General features: G+C 48.9%; 1 protein-coding gene across 1 annotated transcript in view; it reads right to left on the bottom strand.

The window, feature by feature from the left end:
* Positions 1 to 297: 297 nt before the first annotated feature.
* Positions 298 to 19181, bottom strand: part of LOC133346009 (unconventional myosin-X-like) — a 69247-nt gene continuing 50363 nt past the window's right edge. The window contains exons 23-41 of the mRNA XM_061557249.1: positions 18905 to 19138; positions 18400 to 18430; positions 17352 to 18254; positions 17129 to 17249; positions 16339 to 16582; positions 14269 to 14364; positions 13303 to 13396; positions 12673 to 12728; positions 11539 to 11681; positions 9892 to 10101; positions 8900 to 9057; positions 7062 to 7185; positions 6226 to 6523; positions 5584 to 5791; positions 4742 to 4878; positions 4109 to 4259; positions 3159 to 3764; positions 2291 to 2482; positions 298 to 1643 (exon numbers count right to left, since the gene is read on the bottom strand). Of these exons, the coding sequence (XP_061413233.1) occupies positions 1527 to 1643; positions 2291 to 2482; positions 3159 to 3764; positions 4109 to 4259; positions 4742 to 4878; positions 5584 to 5791; positions 6226 to 6523; positions 7062 to 7185; positions 8900 to 9057; positions 9892 to 10101; positions 11539 to 11681; positions 12673 to 12728; positions 13303 to 13396; positions 14269 to 14364; positions 16339 to 16582; positions 17129 to 17249; positions 17352 to 18254; positions 18400 to 18430; positions 18905 to 19138 (4123 nt within the window). The 3' untranslated portion in view covers positions 298 to 1526. The remainder of the gene's footprint in view (positions 1644 to 2290; positions 2483 to 3158; positions 3765 to 4108; positions 4260 to 4741; positions 4879 to 5583; positions 5792 to 6225; positions 6524 to 7061; positions 7186 to 8899; positions 9058 to 9891; positions 10102 to 11538; positions 11682 to 12672; positions 12729 to 13302; positions 13397 to 14268; positions 14365 to 16338; positions 16583 to 17128; positions 17250 to 17351; positions 18255 to 18399; positions 18431 to 18904; positions 19139 to 19181) is intronic.

Raw genomic sequence — 19181 nt, 5'->3', positions numbered from 1 at the left:
TGAATGGGAAATTATGCAACGTTTAAAATGTAGTGCTTTTAAAATGTAAAGTGATGGGTGATTTTTACAAAGCATTTTATACAAATGCTACATTTATAGTTTTAACAACACCAAAACGATGGCTGAAAATTAATTAGCACCATTATACATTAACACGGAACGCCTCATATATGGAAAATATTTAACCTCTTTCAGGTTACTGAAACAGTTTTTCTGATTGTGTTTTGAACAATTACTAAAACGGGAAAAGTGTCGAAAATATGAAAGTCCAAAAAGTCACACTCGTGCAACTCAAAACATCTTCAGAACTTTGTAAACTTTATTGTAATGTTTTAAAAGAGCTTTAAAAAAAACATTTGATAAATTAGTATACATAGGCAATGTACAGGTAAAATATTCACAGGTCACTCGGCGGCATTTGATAAATTCAAGTCTGTTTTGGAAATATGCGTATAGCAGTGACCATCTCGAGTACGAGTTTGTGCTTGAAAGTAAAGAGACACATGTGAAAATATACTGGCAAGTGATAACAAGTTAGACAAATTATACTAATTCCCTTAAGCGATAAATCATGAGAGTATGATTTTGCATAGACAACAAACTATGTTTTTTTATGATTGTGTTTTTATTTGAGCATAACTGCCAAAACATAATATATTACTTCCCAAAGTGTCTTCCACACTGTCTATAAAACACATTTGTCCACGGGTAGTGAATCAAGTAATTCAACTTAATATGCCTGAGGGTTTCAATTAAACATTTTGGTCATTACCCACACTCACTGCACACCGGATGAGGAATGTGTACATTGTGGTCAGTAATTAAAACAGAGCAGCGTAATATACAGTTAAACAAACTAAATATGATTTTATTAAAATTATTTGAAAGAATTAAAAAGCAACCATTTGTAATGATCTCTCTACCATCGAAATTGTTTACATTAACACTGCTTGTTTTAAATACCCGATGCTAACTTTAGTAAAAGCCGGGTCATGTATAAAAAAGTTGAAAAAAGGACACATTTCTGGGTGGAAAAAAAAATTAAGATAGATATCTAAAAGTTGTGCAAATCTTAACAGCATAAAAATAACGCTATATATGCAGGGTTAGCACTCACTGACAGTTTTGGAAAACTTGCGCTATAGGCATTGATAGATACTGTAAAAAGGCAATTCAAACCTTTTAATTCAAGTTAACATGTTAAACTGGGTAAGCCGCTGTGAGTTGTGTTTTGCCTGTCGGAGCAGAATAACCCATGCATTTACATTAAAGACCACATAGGAATCTCAGTGTTGCCTGTACCTGTTGTAACAACCCAACAATCACTTGGCATGTGTGCTGGGGTCAATCCGTGCCTGGTGTGATGCGGACAGCAAAGAGTAAAACAAACGTCAGAGCACAGCCTTGGAGAGGGTGCGAGTATGACACTGCATTCCAAGTACTCCCGGCCCCCTGGGATCTCTAGGATGTTTCTGAGCTTCCGATCGCCATATGGGAAACGTTCTTGGCCACACACTCGGCAGGCCTCATCTTGTCCTCACGATGGGGCCTGTGCTGCTGCGGCTGCTGAGAGAGTGGCGGCTGTAGCGCTTGTGCACGATGCTGTTGATGTATGCCTTCATGAGCTTGGCGACCTCCAACACCTGTGGTGAGACAAACATCAAACGTGGAGCAGGCTCAGTGGCGACGTTACAGGAGCATTGCTAAAGTGTGACCAATTGATTGCCCGCGATGGTTCTTTGCATATCAATGCGCTATATAAAAACTACCACAGGCTGTGAAGCAGTTGTATAAATAACAATAATTAACAATCTATTTTTATGTTCCCGGATAAAGAGTCAATAAGAATCTTGTGGATGGTGGAATTTGTTGTTGTTGTGTGTACGCAGGTGTATATACATTTTAGAGACACAAAACACTTTTTGTGTTTTTTTTAGATGACAAGTTTAGGCACACATAATTATTTTATATATATGCATAAAACCCTGAACATGATTTTATCCAGCAGATTAATTAAAGAAAAGGCCATTCTTAATACAGTCGGAAAAAATATTGTATAAGTTACCATATCAAGCACATTTGGCTGGGAAAGATATTTTATTGACTTGTATTGTAGTTACATTATGGCTGATCTCGTTAGCGATTGCAGTTAATTATTTTACACGTGTCTGTGATATCTGCCGCACGCTTTTATCGTTCAACAAATCAACTGCGCTGCAGAAGTTAGGCACCGACGATGGCCAGATGCCACCCCCCCTCCCCCCCCCTCTATGGCCAAGCGCTCACTCACCTGGATGGTCTCGAAGAGCATCTCGCGACCCTCCAGCGCAATCCGGTAAGAGCTGGGCTGTGGGGCCCCGAACGACAGGATCTGCTCGTAGGTGAAGGACTCCAGGGGCCGTGGCTCGCCCCTCTTGTGCACCGCCACGCCGTCCTTGCCCACGGCCAGCCACAGCTCCTTGGGGAATCCGCCCTCCTTGCTCTGCAACAAAGTGGGGTGGGGAGGGGGGCGTGGAAACGCACAGGCGCACATGAGGTTAGCGAGCAAAACCTGTAGATGATGCGGCTCAACCGGGTTTAAATTGTGCGTGTGTGGAAAATGGAACCGGCAACAACATTTTTTTTTCAAAGAATAAAATCGTCATTCGCAACATTTGACAACGCTTTTCCAATTTCACTTGCTATTGCTGTCATTGTGCACTGTAGTTACATGTAAACAATGTTATCAATAAGGACACGTATAAATGAAAATGCTTAAACAAAAATGGTGAACAGCCTTATTTTGTGCTTACTAAAATAAAATACAGCTTAATTATCAGCATCTATTGAAGCTTGGAATGGTGGCAAAGTGGTATGTACACTGTGAAGAAAACCAAGTTAGATTTCTAGCCGTGGTTCAACGTCAGTAGCAAGTTAAATCTAAACTTGGTCCTAGCCTCTCTTTTACCAACCCACACCAACGAGCTTGTGAAGTATGGTCAAACAACCACAACGACCGATGTGACATGGGGAGAATGTCATCCAAAAGTAGATTACAAACGGCTGTTTACGATAACTAATGATCAATTAAGATGACAGTACATTTATCGTATATTAACTAGTTATAAATTATTCAATAGGGAGCAGACCTGCATACGGCAATTAGTGGCGAGTCTTACCTCCACGTCAAAGAGGGTGGAGCCGTACCCCGCCCACTCTTGGACGATGGCCATGTAGCGTGCCATGGCTTGCTCCTGCCCCAGGCCTCGCAGCTGCTGCCACTTGTCGAGGATTCCGGCACGGGCCGCCTGGATCTCCTCCTTCACCCACAGCTCCAGCAGCTGGCCCTGCCCTCCTCCAGCGCCGGGCGGGGCGTGCGATGCCCCGCCGCTGCCGGGCGACCCGCTCCCAGAACCGTCGCACTCTTTGCCTGCCTCCACCTCGAACGACGGCGCCTTCTGCCTGCGCAGCGTCCGCCGCAGCGTGCCCTCCAGGAAGCCCGTGAGCCGCCGCTCGCCCGCTCCGCTCGAGGGCGACGCGGGGCTGCCCGGGCTGCTTGCGCCGGTGGCCAGCGGACTCGCTCCCATGCCGGCGGGCGTTTTGGTGGCAGCGGTGATGCGCGAGCGAAGGCGGGCTACGGGGTAGACGCTGTCGAGTCCCGGCGGTTGGGGGAAGCTCGCTTGATTGCTGTTGTCACCGAGGATGTACTGGAGGCGCAGGGCTGCCAGCTGCTGCAAGGTCTCTTCGGGTGCCGGGAAGTGTCCTCGCACGAGACCTTCGTGCGCCTGAAAGTGGACGGGAGTGGCCGACGGGAATCACATAACTGCGTCGCTGATTGCTCATTTGTTAACCACCACGCTTGGTTAAGATGCATTGTTTCAGTTGTCGTTGCGGTAGTCTGAACACATGTGTTAATGAGTATGTGCAATGATTTACAAGAGTAGGCCATAATGTGAGCTTGTATCAGAGTTCAAATATGACACTTGTGTATGAGTTTAGCTACATCACCTCGCTGTGACCAATATTGCACATCATATTTGCTTCAGGCTTTGAACTTAAAACGAAACCACTAATTTACGCATGCGTCACATGAGGCGAGTCCCCGCGGGGTCGCTAACAACAGCGTCACCTGCTCGAACATGAAGGCGAACTCGACGCTGTCACTCGGAACGTGCCCCGTGTCCAGAAAGCAGTAGAGCTTGAAATAAAGACGCCAGGAATTGCTGCTGCTGCTGCCATCATCCATCATCACCTCTTCTATCTCGTTCTCTGCTCCCATCCTGGCACACCGAGCATAAGGGGACATTATTAGCCATGATGCCACTTTTGCTTGAAAAATACTGAAGGAATGGGGTTCAGAACATCCTGCAGCATGGCCGGATTTAGAGGTACGCACGCAAAAACTCGGGGGGCGGGGGCACGACTCAGTCAATGATAAACAAACTTTGAACACATTTTAAACGATTAACAGAATGCGTAATTGTACTATGTACTTTTGTTTACCTATGTATATGACAGGCTGCGACACCCATGGCTTAAATGTACTTATTTTCACTGTAACAACTTAGAAGGGGGCCTGGGTCTTAAGCACGGGGGGCTCAGCCCCCTAACCCCACACCCCACCCTGACACTACTAACAGAGCTCGTTCCAGAGCTCATTCAATAAAATAAAACCTCAAATACGTTTGTCAATACCACTGCCAACGCAGCATCACAAAGTAATTTAGTTGGTGAGTTGCTATGCGAGATTGCTGGATCACACTTCTCGAACTTGGCGAGCACGTCCGCCACGATGGTGCGGTTCTCCAGGGCTTTTTCCATTTTCCCTCGGCGCTCAAAGAGTGAGAATGTGTTCCTGCTGCCCTCCATGGCCAGGCCGCGCATCAGCTTGACAACCACCTGCATGGGACCACGATGGGGCGGGCGGCGATGTACGGAGATGGTGGGGTTGGGACAAGAAAAAAAAATAACATTTAGTCGAACAGTAGGAGTTTAAAAAAAATTGTACAGCCAACCCAAAGTGTCCATTTCATGAAATTATGTAATTTTAATAAAAGTAAAAGTAAATACTGATAGCTCTATATGCAACTTTTCTACAATTTCTGGGTTTAAATTGTAATTTAAGTTTAATAAGAACAATACCGGAAAATGACCATAATATGTCAGCTTATGCCCCCCAAAAAGACTCCATTTGCACCTCCCCCCCTCACATATTTCTGAGATTTTTCTTAATTTTACCAACTGTCAGAATACTGAGGAATAAGAAGGCAGCTAAGAAGTTCGCAAATCCACGTAAGATTGCCGTGGTTAATAATTTCAGTCAAAGGTCGTAGGTCACTGCACTTTACGCTCTGTAACGTAAATTACTCAACTCAGTCCTTTTGACTTAGAAACTGTCCGAGACAAACAAAGTTGTTTTTCTTTACGTGGATACCATCTATTAACATAGGTTGTAACGGTTGTGCTGTATCGCTCTCTGATACATCTTCAAGTTTTACCCCGTGTTTGCTTGGCATGATGTTTGACGTATTGCGCCACGTGCCAAACAATGCGCGGTACAACCCGAAAGCATTTAGACATCACGTGAACAGGCGGGTGTCCCACCTCGCCGGCGGTGGTGTGCGAGTCGATGGTGATTTTGCAGGAGCCCCCGCCGTGGCAGTAGATGGTGGTGGTCATCTCTTGCCGGCTCACGATAGCCTGGATCTCCTCTTGTGACGGAATGAATTCCCGCAACTTTGTCTTCTTCAGCGAGTCCATGATGAAGGAGGCATACTGTTCGGTCTCCGTGCCGGGAAACCGATCCTTTACTCTGTGGAGACAAGGGGCTCCTCTCTATAAGGCCGATTTATTTATTTCCCTTGGCAATGCTTAATTACCCTAGTACACAATGGATGTATACAGATATACAAGGGTATCTCTTTATGATATAAAACTCAGTGCCACTGTCAGGACTCGGCATGACAATAAATGTGCCTGGAGAGGATCGTGAAGCGATACAAAAGTGGGTGGAAAAAGGAGTGGGGAAGATTCAAAATCAGGTGGAGAGATGTGGCGGGAAAAGATTTAGACGAAGAGCGCATTGATATTGGCTCAAGAAAGAGAACCATGGGCGAAATTAATTCTGCCCTACAGTTGCTAACGTATGTCGATGGTGATAAGAATTTATATTGGGAGGTTTCAGCCTCCAGTAAGGGTTAGGAGGAGGAGGGGCTCACAGCCCCCTCCGGCCGATCGCTCGCGCACCTCTTCAGGTGGAAGCGGACGTATCGCAAGACGACGCGGCCCGGCGGGAACGTGCAGCTCAAGCAGGCGAACAGGCGCCACGTGCGCAGGCCGCCGGTGCTGAGCGGCTGGGGCGCGAAGCTCGTCTGCTTGACGAGCTGGCAGTAGAGCTCGTCGTGCAGCGGGCGCAGGTCATGGCACGTCTGCAGCACCCCCTGGTAGATGGGCAGCGGCTCAGGCACGGTGTCGAGGCCCTGCAGCGTGTGGAAGATGCGCACCGCCTCCTCCTGCAGCGTCGTGTAGCCACGCTCCTTGGGCACTGCTCTCCCGCCGGGCGCGGCGCCACCGGCACACGGACACCGAGGATCAACGCGGCCGCTCATGGTTTGGTATTTTTAAAAGCGTATTTCGTTGGGTGCATCGTCGATTTCACCGTTAGTAAAATCTGGAGTCACTATATACATGCTGGATATAGTTAGAGGTATCACATTTTAGGAAAAGTAAGTCACTTACATCCGTCATTGGTGTGGGTTTATGCACAAATTTGTAGATTCGTTTTGTTATATACAAACTTTTTCAGTAACACCACGTGTCTAAACTAGACAGTGACGACATGTGACACAGAGTGAGGACAATCTAAACATGGCTAAGAGCAACGTGAGTGACACCGTGATACAGGCCGGGACAAAGGAACCAGAGCCCAGGATGAACCCCAAGTCCCATGACCAGCTGGGGCAGCATCACCACCCACAAGATCATAATCATCAACAACATCATCCAGCTTGGTGGCACTGCACCTCTGTGGATGCTGCTTCACTAACGCAGCATTCTGAGGGTGGGGGGGGCCTCAAACTCACGGTTGGGGCTCACGTCGCCGTATGGCAGTGGCAGCAGCGGCGAGCGCAGCGGGTGTTGGCTGTAGCGCAGGATCGGGTTCCGCTTGTAAATCTGATCCACCACCTCTGCACTGCACATGTTCTCCTGCACCAGCGGGAAGAGCGCCATTACATCACACTCCGGTGTACTGTGCATACGTGTACGTGTCTGTCAGGAGGTCACGGAACAGACCGTGGTGCCATGGGTGCCAGTCACCTCAGTCAATCAACCCACGGCACCTGGGTCTGTTCCGTGACCTGCCAGGGGGGCATTTGAAGTGCACCTAGCATGGCACAAGCGCCGTGTTGACGTCACTGCCACTTAGTGTTGAACGGCGGCTGTTGTTATTGTTGTCTGCATATACAAGGTGTATATATGGCTATGGATGACATCGGGGTGAGCGAGGTGCAGGGTGTATTAAACATCAGCACTGGGGAAAAAAAGGTGACCTGGCATGATGGATAGCCAGATCACCATGCTGACCTTAATAGGTGCTCGCTAATAGCACTTGCCGCAGTAGCCCATATGGCTAAATGGAGACCCTTTTGTCTTTGTATGCGTATCATCTGAAGACGGCCTGCCCCCCCTCGAGGTCAACTCAGCCTAAAACGAGTAACCGATTGAGCGGTGTCGTCATCTGCACTTGTGGTAAAGCACAGATTGTTCTCGACAGGGAAGTCGTGCAATGCAATTCAAAGTGAAACTGGTTTTTAATGTCTCTGGTTGCTATTTGTGTTAATACACACGCTTACTGAGACTATGGGTCTTAGGGATGGTAACAATGTCTGAGCAGCATACAAAATGAGTGTTGAATCCTTAAAAAAAAAATCAGCTGTATCTGAAATCACTTCTGTATGGAGGCTTCCCCGTGGCATGAGGGTTGTTTGACCATACTTCTGTTAATATTTATTCTTTCAATTTTACCAGGTAAGGTCCACTGTGCTATATAGAAGCAACCTGGCCACAAATTATAGCTTAACGAAGTAGCTTATCATGTGGATATTTATAGCAACCAAATCTGGTCCAACACCAATGGAGACTAGGCTCTAAGAAAAGCTCTCTTGGGCGTGGGCCAATCAACTTCAAGGACAGTGCATATCATTATCATTATCAGAGTTAATTTTTGTTTGCATTTTGACTGCTTGTGTTGTGGTTATTGCAAACATGATCCCTTGTATAAAGGTGTCAGTTTTTGTACCAGTTGAAAGGGTAAAAACCTATTACTATATTTTGCCACTGGTAAAGGAGGTCTCATAGTGTAAATCTGAACGTATGTTTCTAAATGTGGAAGGAAAAACCGAAGGACCCAGAGAAAAAATGCACGCGACCACGGGGAGAACATGCAAACTCCAAATATGCACGCCTCAGTGTCAGGATTGAATTCACGACCTCCTGTATACCAGGCAAGGTAATTATTAACCTCTTTGCCACTTCACCACTCTGGTCAGTGTGAGTGGGTGAAGAGGAGGCATTGACCGATTTAGATATCACTCTAATGATGATAGCCGTCGTTGCGAATTTAATGTTGCCAGGTTTATCGTGCAGTTCTCTAACCACTGTGTGACCGCTCTGCACCCACTTCCCCTGCCCCTCCACCACCCTATACATTTTAGACATAGCTCAACTTCCTATACAAGTAAATAATCATTTGAAAACAAACTTAAAAGGAACATAAACTTGGATGCTTACATTTGTGGTTCGACCGAAACAAAAATGCAAAAATCAATGACAGGAAGTGCGTTGAGTCATGGCCAAAGAAGATGGCCACACTTTGGAGCGTGGAACGTGAAGCAGAGGGGGGCGTGGGGAGAGCCGCCACCTTAATGTCCTGGATGAGCTGCTGAGTGGGCGTCTCGATGGGAGTCTTGGAGTCGATGACTGTCTGCACAGCGCTCGCCCAGCGTGACGCCTCCGACAGCAGCTTTGTGTAAAGGTGGTACGAGTGCTTGCGTCCGTGCACCGTGATGCTCCAGTAGCCTGGAGGAAGGACAGCATGGACAGCGGTCGTGCTCGAACATGTAAAACGACGACATTGAGATGAACCGGGCAGGGACACACGGCTAGCATCGTTGGGATCGTGGGGTTGACAAACACAGGTTTGCTCCCAGAGTAATATAGAATGTTTGTGTGCAGAGCATGTGACGGTGTTACGTGTGTCAGCAACAATGGTCAAAGAAAACTTCAAGTGTAAATTTCTATTCGCACCCGATTCAGACAGATACGATTTCTAAACTAAATAAAGTCAGGCATGGAGTGACACTTGCTATCTATTCAATTATGTATGTAATCGATTCCTGAATGTAATAGCGACCACGAATAGTGGCAATGCCTCCAATCACTGGGCGTGTGAACGGCCCGACCTTTCTGACATATTTAATTCCACTTTCAACATCCAAAACTTTTCAGCTAATTTCCATAGCCGTCCCTCGTCACAACGTGCACAGCTCCACTGCTCCGGAAGGTTCTTCCTACAAAACACCTCTGCCCTGTGAGCACCGCTCTGCACGAGGGTAGTGGCCATCTACTGGTTGCGTGTCTCGCGCTGTGCTTCTTATATTACAACCGGAATGCTCCAGAACGCTGTTCTGGGAATTACTTTGGCATGCCACATCTGCGTCAACTTAGTTCGTACTAATTTTTAGAATCCCGTTCACAGGATCATAGGATTACAGGACACGACAATACAGGATTATTACTGATAGGCTTACCTTGTGCTCTAGTGGTAGTGCATTATGACAATAATCCGTACCCCAAGCAAGCTCGGCAGCATTCCGGATAATATCGAGTGAAGAATCAAGCCCTACTCCTCACCCGTTTCCTTGAAGGTCCTCTCGTCGGGCTGCGTGATGCAGCACAGGCTGTTGAGCACCAGCGTGCCCAGCTTGGTGGTGCCGCGCTCCGAGCTTCGGTAGTAGTCGAGCGAGTTGTGCGTCAGCACCACCCAGCGCTTCTTGAGCCGCTGCGTGAGCGCCGACCTCACGGTGCCCTTGCTCGAGCCCTTCACCTCCTTGTGCAGCCACCCTGGTGGGCACACACGGAACGCAGCGAGCACAATGCACGTGGTTATTACGCAGCAAACTCTCCATCGTCTCGGTTAATGGGATGGAGGGGATGGCCCGGATAAAACAAAAGCAATGACAATGTCAAATGCTTTTAGTTACTGCTATATATATATATATATACAAATAAATGTAGTGATTGTATGCCTGTGTATAGTGTGGGTGGAGATGCAGAATGTGTTGTCCTGTTTTTCATTGCTAATGAAATGTAACCGGTTTACTTGCCAAACTGATTGTGGTCTTGTGGGAACCAAGTGAATGACCTTCGAAAAGCGAGAAGCTGCTAATAATTATATAACAGACCCAGTGCGCGCTTAACAGGTGAGAATTAGCAAGGTTAATCTGCAATCTGGATAATCCACTCACAGCTAATGGAGAGTTAACTGCACTCCTTGTGCGGACACACACACAAAGGTTCCTCTCGTTTAGCCATATGGACGATTGTGGTAAGTGCTGTTAATGAGCACTTATTAAAGCTGGCATGGTGCATGAAGCAGGGGTGTGGTCAGCACCATGCCTGGTCACCGAAGTTAAGGCTGTCTTGACCTAGACACGTGCTGATACTACTACTTGCTACTCATCTCATCTGTGGCCGAGAATCAAACTCGGGTCACCATATTTGTAGCTAAATGCGCGAGTGCTATCACAAACCAACAGGAATCATACGGTCGTGCATTCTCCGACAATTCCTCCGTGCTTATCCATAGTTTCGTTTGGCTTTATTTCTATTCATTTTCGGAACAGAGATTGAATGTTTCTCATTGGAATTTCACACGCAGCTTAGAGAGCAGTGGGGTAATATGAAACCAGCACACGGGGCTCAAGAAGGCAAAAGCTTTCGCAACATGGAATACCCACACAGCTGCAGGCAGCTGTGCAAGTTGAGAATTTCAAAGAATTTCAGAAATCATTGTGAGCTATTTGAGACTTCACTTCAAGCTTTTGGCTGTTGACATTGTTGTGTGTCACTACAAAGTGTCAAGAATACCTCCCAAGAATGTTCAGGTAGGTGTGTGTGCGTGCATGCATGCGTGTATATGTATGCTGTGTGCATATGTATGTGTGCGCGCGTATCTTAGTGTGCATATCTGTGCATTTATGTGCATGTGTGCGTGAATATGTGCACGCTTCTACACATTTCTGTGTGCATGTTAACAAGCATGCATACATTCACGTGTGTGTATGTATACGTGTACGTGTAAACATCGCCACTGGGGAAACAAAGGCGGTCGGGCGTGGTGCTGGCCACCCACCCCCTCGTGTACCGTTCCAGCCATCATAGGTGCTCGCTAACAGCACTTGCCCCTACAGTCTGTTAAGGCCATACGGGGGATCTTTGTCTTTGTACGTGCGTATATGTGCACGTGTGTACGTGTCTGCGCGCCATTTCATCGCGCACCTCGCACGATGAACTCCTGTCCCTCGACGCGCGCATCGCCCTTGCTGCGCTGCAGCAGCGCGATCCAGTGGTGCATCTCCTCGGCCGTGTCAGTGTTGCACTGCAGCACGCGGTTCGCCGTGATGATCACAAACGAGTTTTGTCTGAATGCGCGCAACATCAGAACATCAGACGATCGGAGCGTCAGAAAGCGTACTAACGAGAGGTGGCCATTCCATCCATCCAGCTAGTTACTGCAACAAACTAGACGAGCGAGAAGGCAGCCAAAAATCGGCTCCAACAATTGCCTCAGCTCTGTGGTCTGACGGTAGGTGGTGGGGTGGGGGACACTGGCTATGTAAAATCGCAAATGAGTATTTCAATTTTGTAAACATTTTGAATTGCATAAACAGATGTGGTAAATTTAGACCATGACGCGGTCACGCAATGCTAGAGACATCACGGGATGTTTTTACCAGCCGCTGTGAACTAGGTTAATATACCCGCAGATACATGCAACTATAAAAGACAAAGATCTCCCGTATAGCCTGAACAGACTGTTGGGGCAGTGCTGTTAGCGAGCACCCATGAAGGCCAGCATGCCACACGATGGGGTGGCTGGCCAGCACCACGCCCGGCCGCCTTTGTCTCCCGAGTAGCAATATTCACACAATGCACCAGGTACTCATTTGAGGCTGAGTCAAACTAGGGGAATCCCAGGACTGGTTCAAATAATCGTCACTGGTGTTGGCCGTGAGCGGGAATCGAACCCGGGTCGCCAGGTTTGTAGTGCAGCACGCTAACCACGACACTACTGCACGCGCAAACACACACACACACAGGCTCGATTGTACACGTGTACATACGTAAGCTCTCCAGACGGTCCATCTATGCTCCCCACCTTCACTATACTACACTGACGAGCATTGTGAAGTACGGTCAAATAACCCCCGTGACCGAGACTGCATTGAAGATACAGCACGTCACTGTCACTTGTGCCATTGGCCTACATGGGACACAGTCGAGGTATGTATGAAAATAAGCACAGTTCGCTTTTTGGGGAGTCTTCATTTCATATTTAATCACTACTGTGGGCAATCAGCCACAGCTAAGAACTACCACCACACACTCAAGGCAAAAGAGTATTGTACAAACCTGTCTGGGTTGTCAGAGGCACAGGCTGCATCTATTAAACCAACATCCAGGGTTCCCTGAAACATTACAGAGGACAGAGAAACAGTGTTATTTAAGAGGCAATTTGATCGTATTCAAATTATCTTCCATCGTATTCGTTTAATAATTGATCATTGAGAAGTTCAAGTCTATTTAATTGTCGGCTGGAAGTGTGAGTGGGACAGGTGTGAGGAATAGGCAGGGCCACGGGGCTGTCAGTTGATGAAATGAGTGGCGAATGCTGGCTAAGTGAGGCAGTGAGGAGCAGCGACCAAACATGCTCATCTAAGCGGGAGCCAATATTTAAACTATTTTGCACCATATCGATTTTCAAAGCCAAACATCAAACTGAAAAATAGTAAAAAAAATCCACAGGCCATCACTTAAATCGGTCGGGTTGGAGAGTGTGGAACTGTACTAGGGCTGTTTAACACGTAGGCTTATGGATGTACTGGGGCTCTCAGGCCAGAGGAGTCCATGGGCCAGGGGGGGCTCGGACACTGGGTTATGAAAAGGGAGAAAGATCGGGCAGGGGAAATAACCAACTTAATTCGTTGCATCAGGACCTAGAGAAACCAAGCTCCACCACCACTGGCAAGGCGATGTGCTCACCACAGCGTTCTTGGGGTTGGCCATCTCGTCGTGCATGGTCTGCAGCTCCTGCTCGGAAGAGCCGTGCACGCGGCTCATAGCGCTGAACCACTCACTGTGCTCGACCGAACACACGCACACACACACAGAAAGACACACACACACAGAAAGACACACACACAGAAAGACACACACACAGAAAGACACACACACAGAAAGACACACACACACAGGGCCACACGGTCACATCGTGAGACATCCAGCAGCGGCAAACAACCACAGACACATCTGGCAGTGACTCATCACAGACACAATGCCAGCAGCTGCCATGGATTTTCTGAAGACGGAATTTCTTTGAAATGGAAAAATACACGGACAAAGGCACTCTCGTAGGCGGCTGGGCATGGTGCTGGCCACCCACACCTTCTTCGCGAGCCGCGCTGGCCTTCATCGGTGCTCGCTGGCAGCACTTGCTCCTACAGTCTTGTTAAGGCTATACGGGGGATCATTGTCTTTATATATATACACACACACATCACCATAGGCCAATAGGTGCCTGGTAACAGCACTTGTTACAACAGTCCATTAAAGGCTCACTATCAGCAATTGCCCAAACAGCCGAGGTAGGTTACACAGAGGATTTTCGTCTTGGTACTATGTATATATGTGTGAAGACGAAATAGAGAAATATTAAAAAAACATTATTTGTAAGTGTATCAAAGCTTGCTCTTATTATTCAATTCCACTTACATAATTGGCACTTATTATTGAAATAAAACCCACAAGTACTGCATTATATAACTTGCGGGAGCTGATTTCTTCATTACAGCATCTCATTGGATAACCTTTTTACTATGGTTGCATTTGTCTTGTAATTCTCTTCCCACCAAATATCCCACATGCAAAGGAACACATGTACGGCACCGTGTGCATGTGTCATGTGACATATTTACAGACACACTCACAACATTGCTTCCGGCGTCTCACCTGGCGTCTTCAGGAGACTCGGCAATGAGCTGGTACGTCCGCTCTTTCATCACCACGTTGATGCCGTTCTCCTTGTCTGTGTTGTCAATAATTTCTCTGCCAAGGCAACAGCAACCACAGGACGTGCAGGCAGCAAGGGGTATTTTTTTTTGTACCATATTTCACCATACCGTCCATAATTATTTTTTTTGGGTTAGATAGCGTAAATATATAAATGTGTCGTTAAAACCCGCCACCACCCGACACAGCCAACTAGTAAGGGTTGTCACGTAAACAGAACGTGCCAATTCGTCACTAGTACAGCACACCGGTGTGTTGGAGAGCCAAGCCAAAACAAAACAAAACCTCTATTATGGATGATATTGGTCGCGATAGCCGACGTGTTAAATTCACCATACCGGTCAGTGACGCAAGAGGGCAGACCAGAACAAGAGGTTGCAATGCACCATACACCTCTTCTGTCCACAGTGCCTATAACACCTGATTTATGCAGGGTGGTCACCCATCCAAGCACTAACCAGGCTCAAAGCTGCTTGGCTTTCATCGGATGACATTGGGGTTACTTTGGGCGATTTGGTCACAGACGTACATCTCCTCGCCACTGGTTTCATATCATGCACCACCGGCTCATTGTGGAAGTGGAGCATACATAGTTTCGGTCGGAGGCAGAGCTCACCAAAACAATCGCTTAATCGTCGTGACCTTAAGACTAAATTGAGCTAAACTATGCTGTTCTATTCCTGAACAAAGGCTTTCATACACAATGGGAGGAACCAGTCCATGCACATAATCCACCCCATGTCAGGTTGACGAATGTGAGCACAAGTGGCGTGAAGAATGTGCAGGTCCACTGCGGCTGTGAGTGGAGGGAATGAGAGGCCCAGGTGAGCCAAGTGAGGTCACAACGCTCACCACACCAGACCCGATACAAACCGGAATGTTCCGATTCTCACTAATCTTACACTATGAGACATCTCCTTTACCAGTGGCAAAATATAGTAATAGGTTTTTACCCTTTCAACTGGTACAAAAACTGACACCTTTATACAAGGCATCATGACACCTTTATACAAGGCATCATGATGCCTTGTATAAAGGTGTCAGTTTTGTACCAGTTTAAAGGGTAAAAACCTACTACTATATTTTGCCACTGGTAAAGGAGGTCTCATAGTGTAAATGCTTACCCCGAGCTCTCAATACTCTGATAGTGCACTGTTTTTTGAGTTGTACGCCTTTTGGCGTCATCTGATCCAAAACCAATGGAGACTAGGCTCTAAGAAAAGCTGTCTCGGGTGTGGACCAATCAACTTCAAGAACAGTGCATATCATTATCATCATCAGAGTTGTTTCTTTTTGATTTGCATTTTGACTGCTTGTGTTGTGATTATTGCAAACATGAAGCCTTGTATAAAGGTGTCAGTTTTTGTACCAGTTGAAAGGGTAAAAACCTATTACTACCTCACTAATCTTGTTCACATAGCCTTGAGCGCAGTAATGTAGTGAGGTAGGCATGGACTCTGGTGTAAAGAATGAAATGACACCGCCCATCCAATTTCCCATCCTCTTCGGTTCATGTGCCCCTGTGCAGTTGCACCATCTGCACACTCGATAGCTACGCCGCTGCTGGAGACGAGCCCAAAGTCACTCGTCACACCCGGGTGAACTTTCCTTCTGTTCATCTCCACTTGTTTCGCTCGACAAAACATCGTGTTATTTCGTTGGCGTCGGTGCATAGCCACAAACAAGAAGAGCTCGGGACAATGGTCAACACACCTAAAAGAGGGAAAATAAACAAGTACGTATATATAAAATTGGCGACATTGCAGGAAATGGCCCTTCTCCATGGCTCTGGATCACTGTGCTATGGGGGTCATTTCCCCAGAACGTCACCGATTCGATACTTTTTCTTGTTTATTCCACTTTTGTTTGGAACTCTGGCCGGAGTCTGTGCCTGTTAAAAAACTTGGTTCCATTTCTCCTCGTGCTCCCAACGAGCGTGGATGTTTGGCAGAGCATCAGCCGCCCCCCCCCCCCACCCGCCTGGTGGAAACGCGGCCGAGCTGTTCTCACCTGGCCGAGCGAACGTTGAGGACGCCCTTGAGCTTCTCCTCGCTGTCGCTCTCGAAGTACATGAGCTTGGCGTCGCGCAGCACGAACCAGCGGCGCTTCCAGTTCCGGCGCGACAGCGTGGAGGTGCCGCCGCCCTTCTTGTGGAGCCAGCCGGCCTTGAGGGCCTCCTGCTTGGCGCGGAACCACATGAAGGTGTCGTCCTTGAGCACGCACCAGCGCCGCTTCCACATGTTCATCATGCCCACTGCAGGGTGGCAGCACACGCACGTGCAAAGACAAAGATCCCCCATAATCCGATTAGCACGGTTGGCTACGTAGGGTGCGAAAGACGTTCAACGTACAGTACATGCATGCATAGCCTTAACAGACTTTTGGGGCAAGTGCTGTTATCGAGCACCTATGAAGGCCGGCACAGCACACGAGGGGGTGGTTGGTCAACACCGCGCCCAGCCGCCTTTGTCTGCCGAGTGGCGATGTTCACACACAGCACCAGGCACTCATGTGAGGCTGAGTCGACCTAGGGAAGGCCCATGACCAGTTCAAATATTTTCAACTTATGGATCGTGAGTGGGAACAAACTCGGGTGGCTGGGTTCATAGCGCAGCGCGCTAACCGCTGCACCACACACACAGACACATGCGGAAAATCACAGACGGGACCGCCACATGCTCATCACAAGGGTATCATGGGAGGGAGTGGAAAAAAGCAAATGTTCTTTGAGTGAGGTGCATTTTTGTTTATATATCTTTGGAAATCCTAGCAATGTTCGTCAGCTGGTCTCGCAGCCCACCTTTGATGTGGAGGTAGCTATGGAAGTAAGGCGTGCCCAGGGAGCTGTAGATGGTTTCCCGACGGGACGCCAGATCCTCCTCATCAAACCCTCGGTCGAAATCTTCATCGCTCTCTCCCACCTGACCGCAACAACAAAAACAGGACCACATCCGTGCTCACACGACCATCGCACGGAACGCAGTGTCATCGAAGGAGCAGAACGTGGCGGCGTGTGTGCTCACCGACAACTGGGGCCCGTCCAGCGAGCCGTAGGGGTAGGCCGAGCCGTTGTACGTGTTTACGGAGTAGCGGAACTCGCGCTCGGGGGACAGCGGCTGCCGGCTGGTGCGTCGCATCCTGACCGTCTCGGTGCCGGTGACGGAGGCCGTGTCCTCGCCCTCCAGGTCAAACTCCTCGAGCAGCGGGGCGTCATACACAGGCTCCTCCTGCGCCTCGGCCACGGCGGCGTCGGGCGCCGTCCTGCCCGCCAGCTGGTCCTCCTCGAACGACTCGTCGCTCGTGTGTATTCCGCTCGTGCGCTGGTCGTACGAGCCCTTGCTGCCCACGACCCCCTCGCCGCTGGTGCCGTCGCCCCCTTCGCCGAGCTCCCCGACGGCGCTGCCGGCGCCCGTGCCGCGGCTGCCCGGTCGCGACGAGCCCCTGCGGTGCTCTTCGGCGCCGCCGCCGACGAAGCCCTCGTCGTCCTCCTCTTCGGGCGCCTTGCCCCCACTCTCGGGCCTCGGCGGCCCCTCCAGCGAGCCGCCGCTGCTCCGGCTGAGGGCACCGCCCTCGCTGTCGTAGCCCTCGCCGAAGTCGAGCGACTCGAGGAAGTCTTGGGCGGCGCACGCGGCCTCCTGCTCCAGCCGGCGGATTGCCTGCTCACGAGCCAGCCACTCGCCCTCCGCCTCGGAGCCCAGTTCCGTGGGCGATGGCCGGGCGAGCGGGTCCTTGGCCGGGGCGGCGGTGTCAGCTGCCGCCAGCTGCAGCTGACGGAGCTCGTCGATCTCGCGCTCCAGCCGCTGGATCACCAGCAGCTGCTCCGTCTCCTGAATCGGGTCCGACCCCGCAGTTGTTGGGTTTTCGCCATCGGTCGCGCCAGCGGCTGCGTCCATCGTGGCTTTTTTCCGCATTTCCTCTTCCTCCTGCTGAAGACGTAAGCATGAAGCCGCATTACTTTGGCACACGAACTGGGAAATTCCACACCAGCTGTGAGTTGTGTCATGCGCTGCAAAGGCTTTAGTGTGTTTATTTTTTATGGAAAAGGTGCAAATAGGTCATGTGGATAAATACCTTCTGAGCCAGTTCTGCTTCTAGTTTTCGCCTGCAAGTGACAAATATTTTTAGACAATGTGAAATTGTGACGCACGCTGTATTTCATGAGCCAAGCAATTTAAAAAAACGTCTTTAATTGTATCGATGAGCCCCCTTTTTCACGTGTTTTTTTTTTCTCCATTTTTATCCCTGGAAGTATCATGTAGCGAGTTGAATACTAATTTGGATCTCTCGTAAAGCAGTGCAGCCCCTCGTTGGCGAATGGCTCACACAGTTGGGGAGTGTGGCCCTCTCCGAATACCTCTGCCACAACAAGTCATCTTCAGCATGAGAAAGTAAATCCCACGTTTTATTGAGAGCTGGAATTTAACCAAATGAAGTACAAAACCATACTTTAATGGGATGCTTTTTTTTCTTTCATTCAGTAATTTTGTGACCACGCCAAGACCGTCAAGCTCAACAGAACCTGGCAGCTGAAACCCCAGATTCGAACCCCCAACATCCGAGCGGTGCGAATCCTTACTGCTCCTCCTCCATCCTCCTCAACTCCTCCTCCCTCCTCCTGCGCTCCTCCTCCTCGCGCCTACGCTTCTCCTCCAGCAGGGCACGGTAGAGGCGGCGGGCCAGCGCGCTGCGCCGGTGCTTCTGCAGCGTGATGGCGCTCGTCCGCAGCCTGGAGAAGCGGCGCCGGCACGAGCGGCAGCGGAACCACGCCTGCACGGCCACGGCGCACGCACGCAGCCGGCGGAAACGCTTCCTGCTCCACGGCACGCGCGCACGCACGACACACGCACATTACA

The sequence above is a fragment of the Lethenteron reissneri genome, chromosome 23 (assembly GCF_015708825.2).
Source record: "Lethenteron reissneri isolate LAM-NWPU_2019-01 chromosome 23, ASM1570882v1, whole genome shotgun sequence".
Taxonomy (NCBI): domain Eukaryota; kingdom Metazoa; phylum Chordata; class Hyperoartia; order Petromyzontiformes; family Petromyzontidae; genus Lethenteron; species Lethenteron reissneri.
Note: the sequence above shows the minus strand (reverse complement) of the source record. Positions and strands in the feature narration are given on the sequence as shown.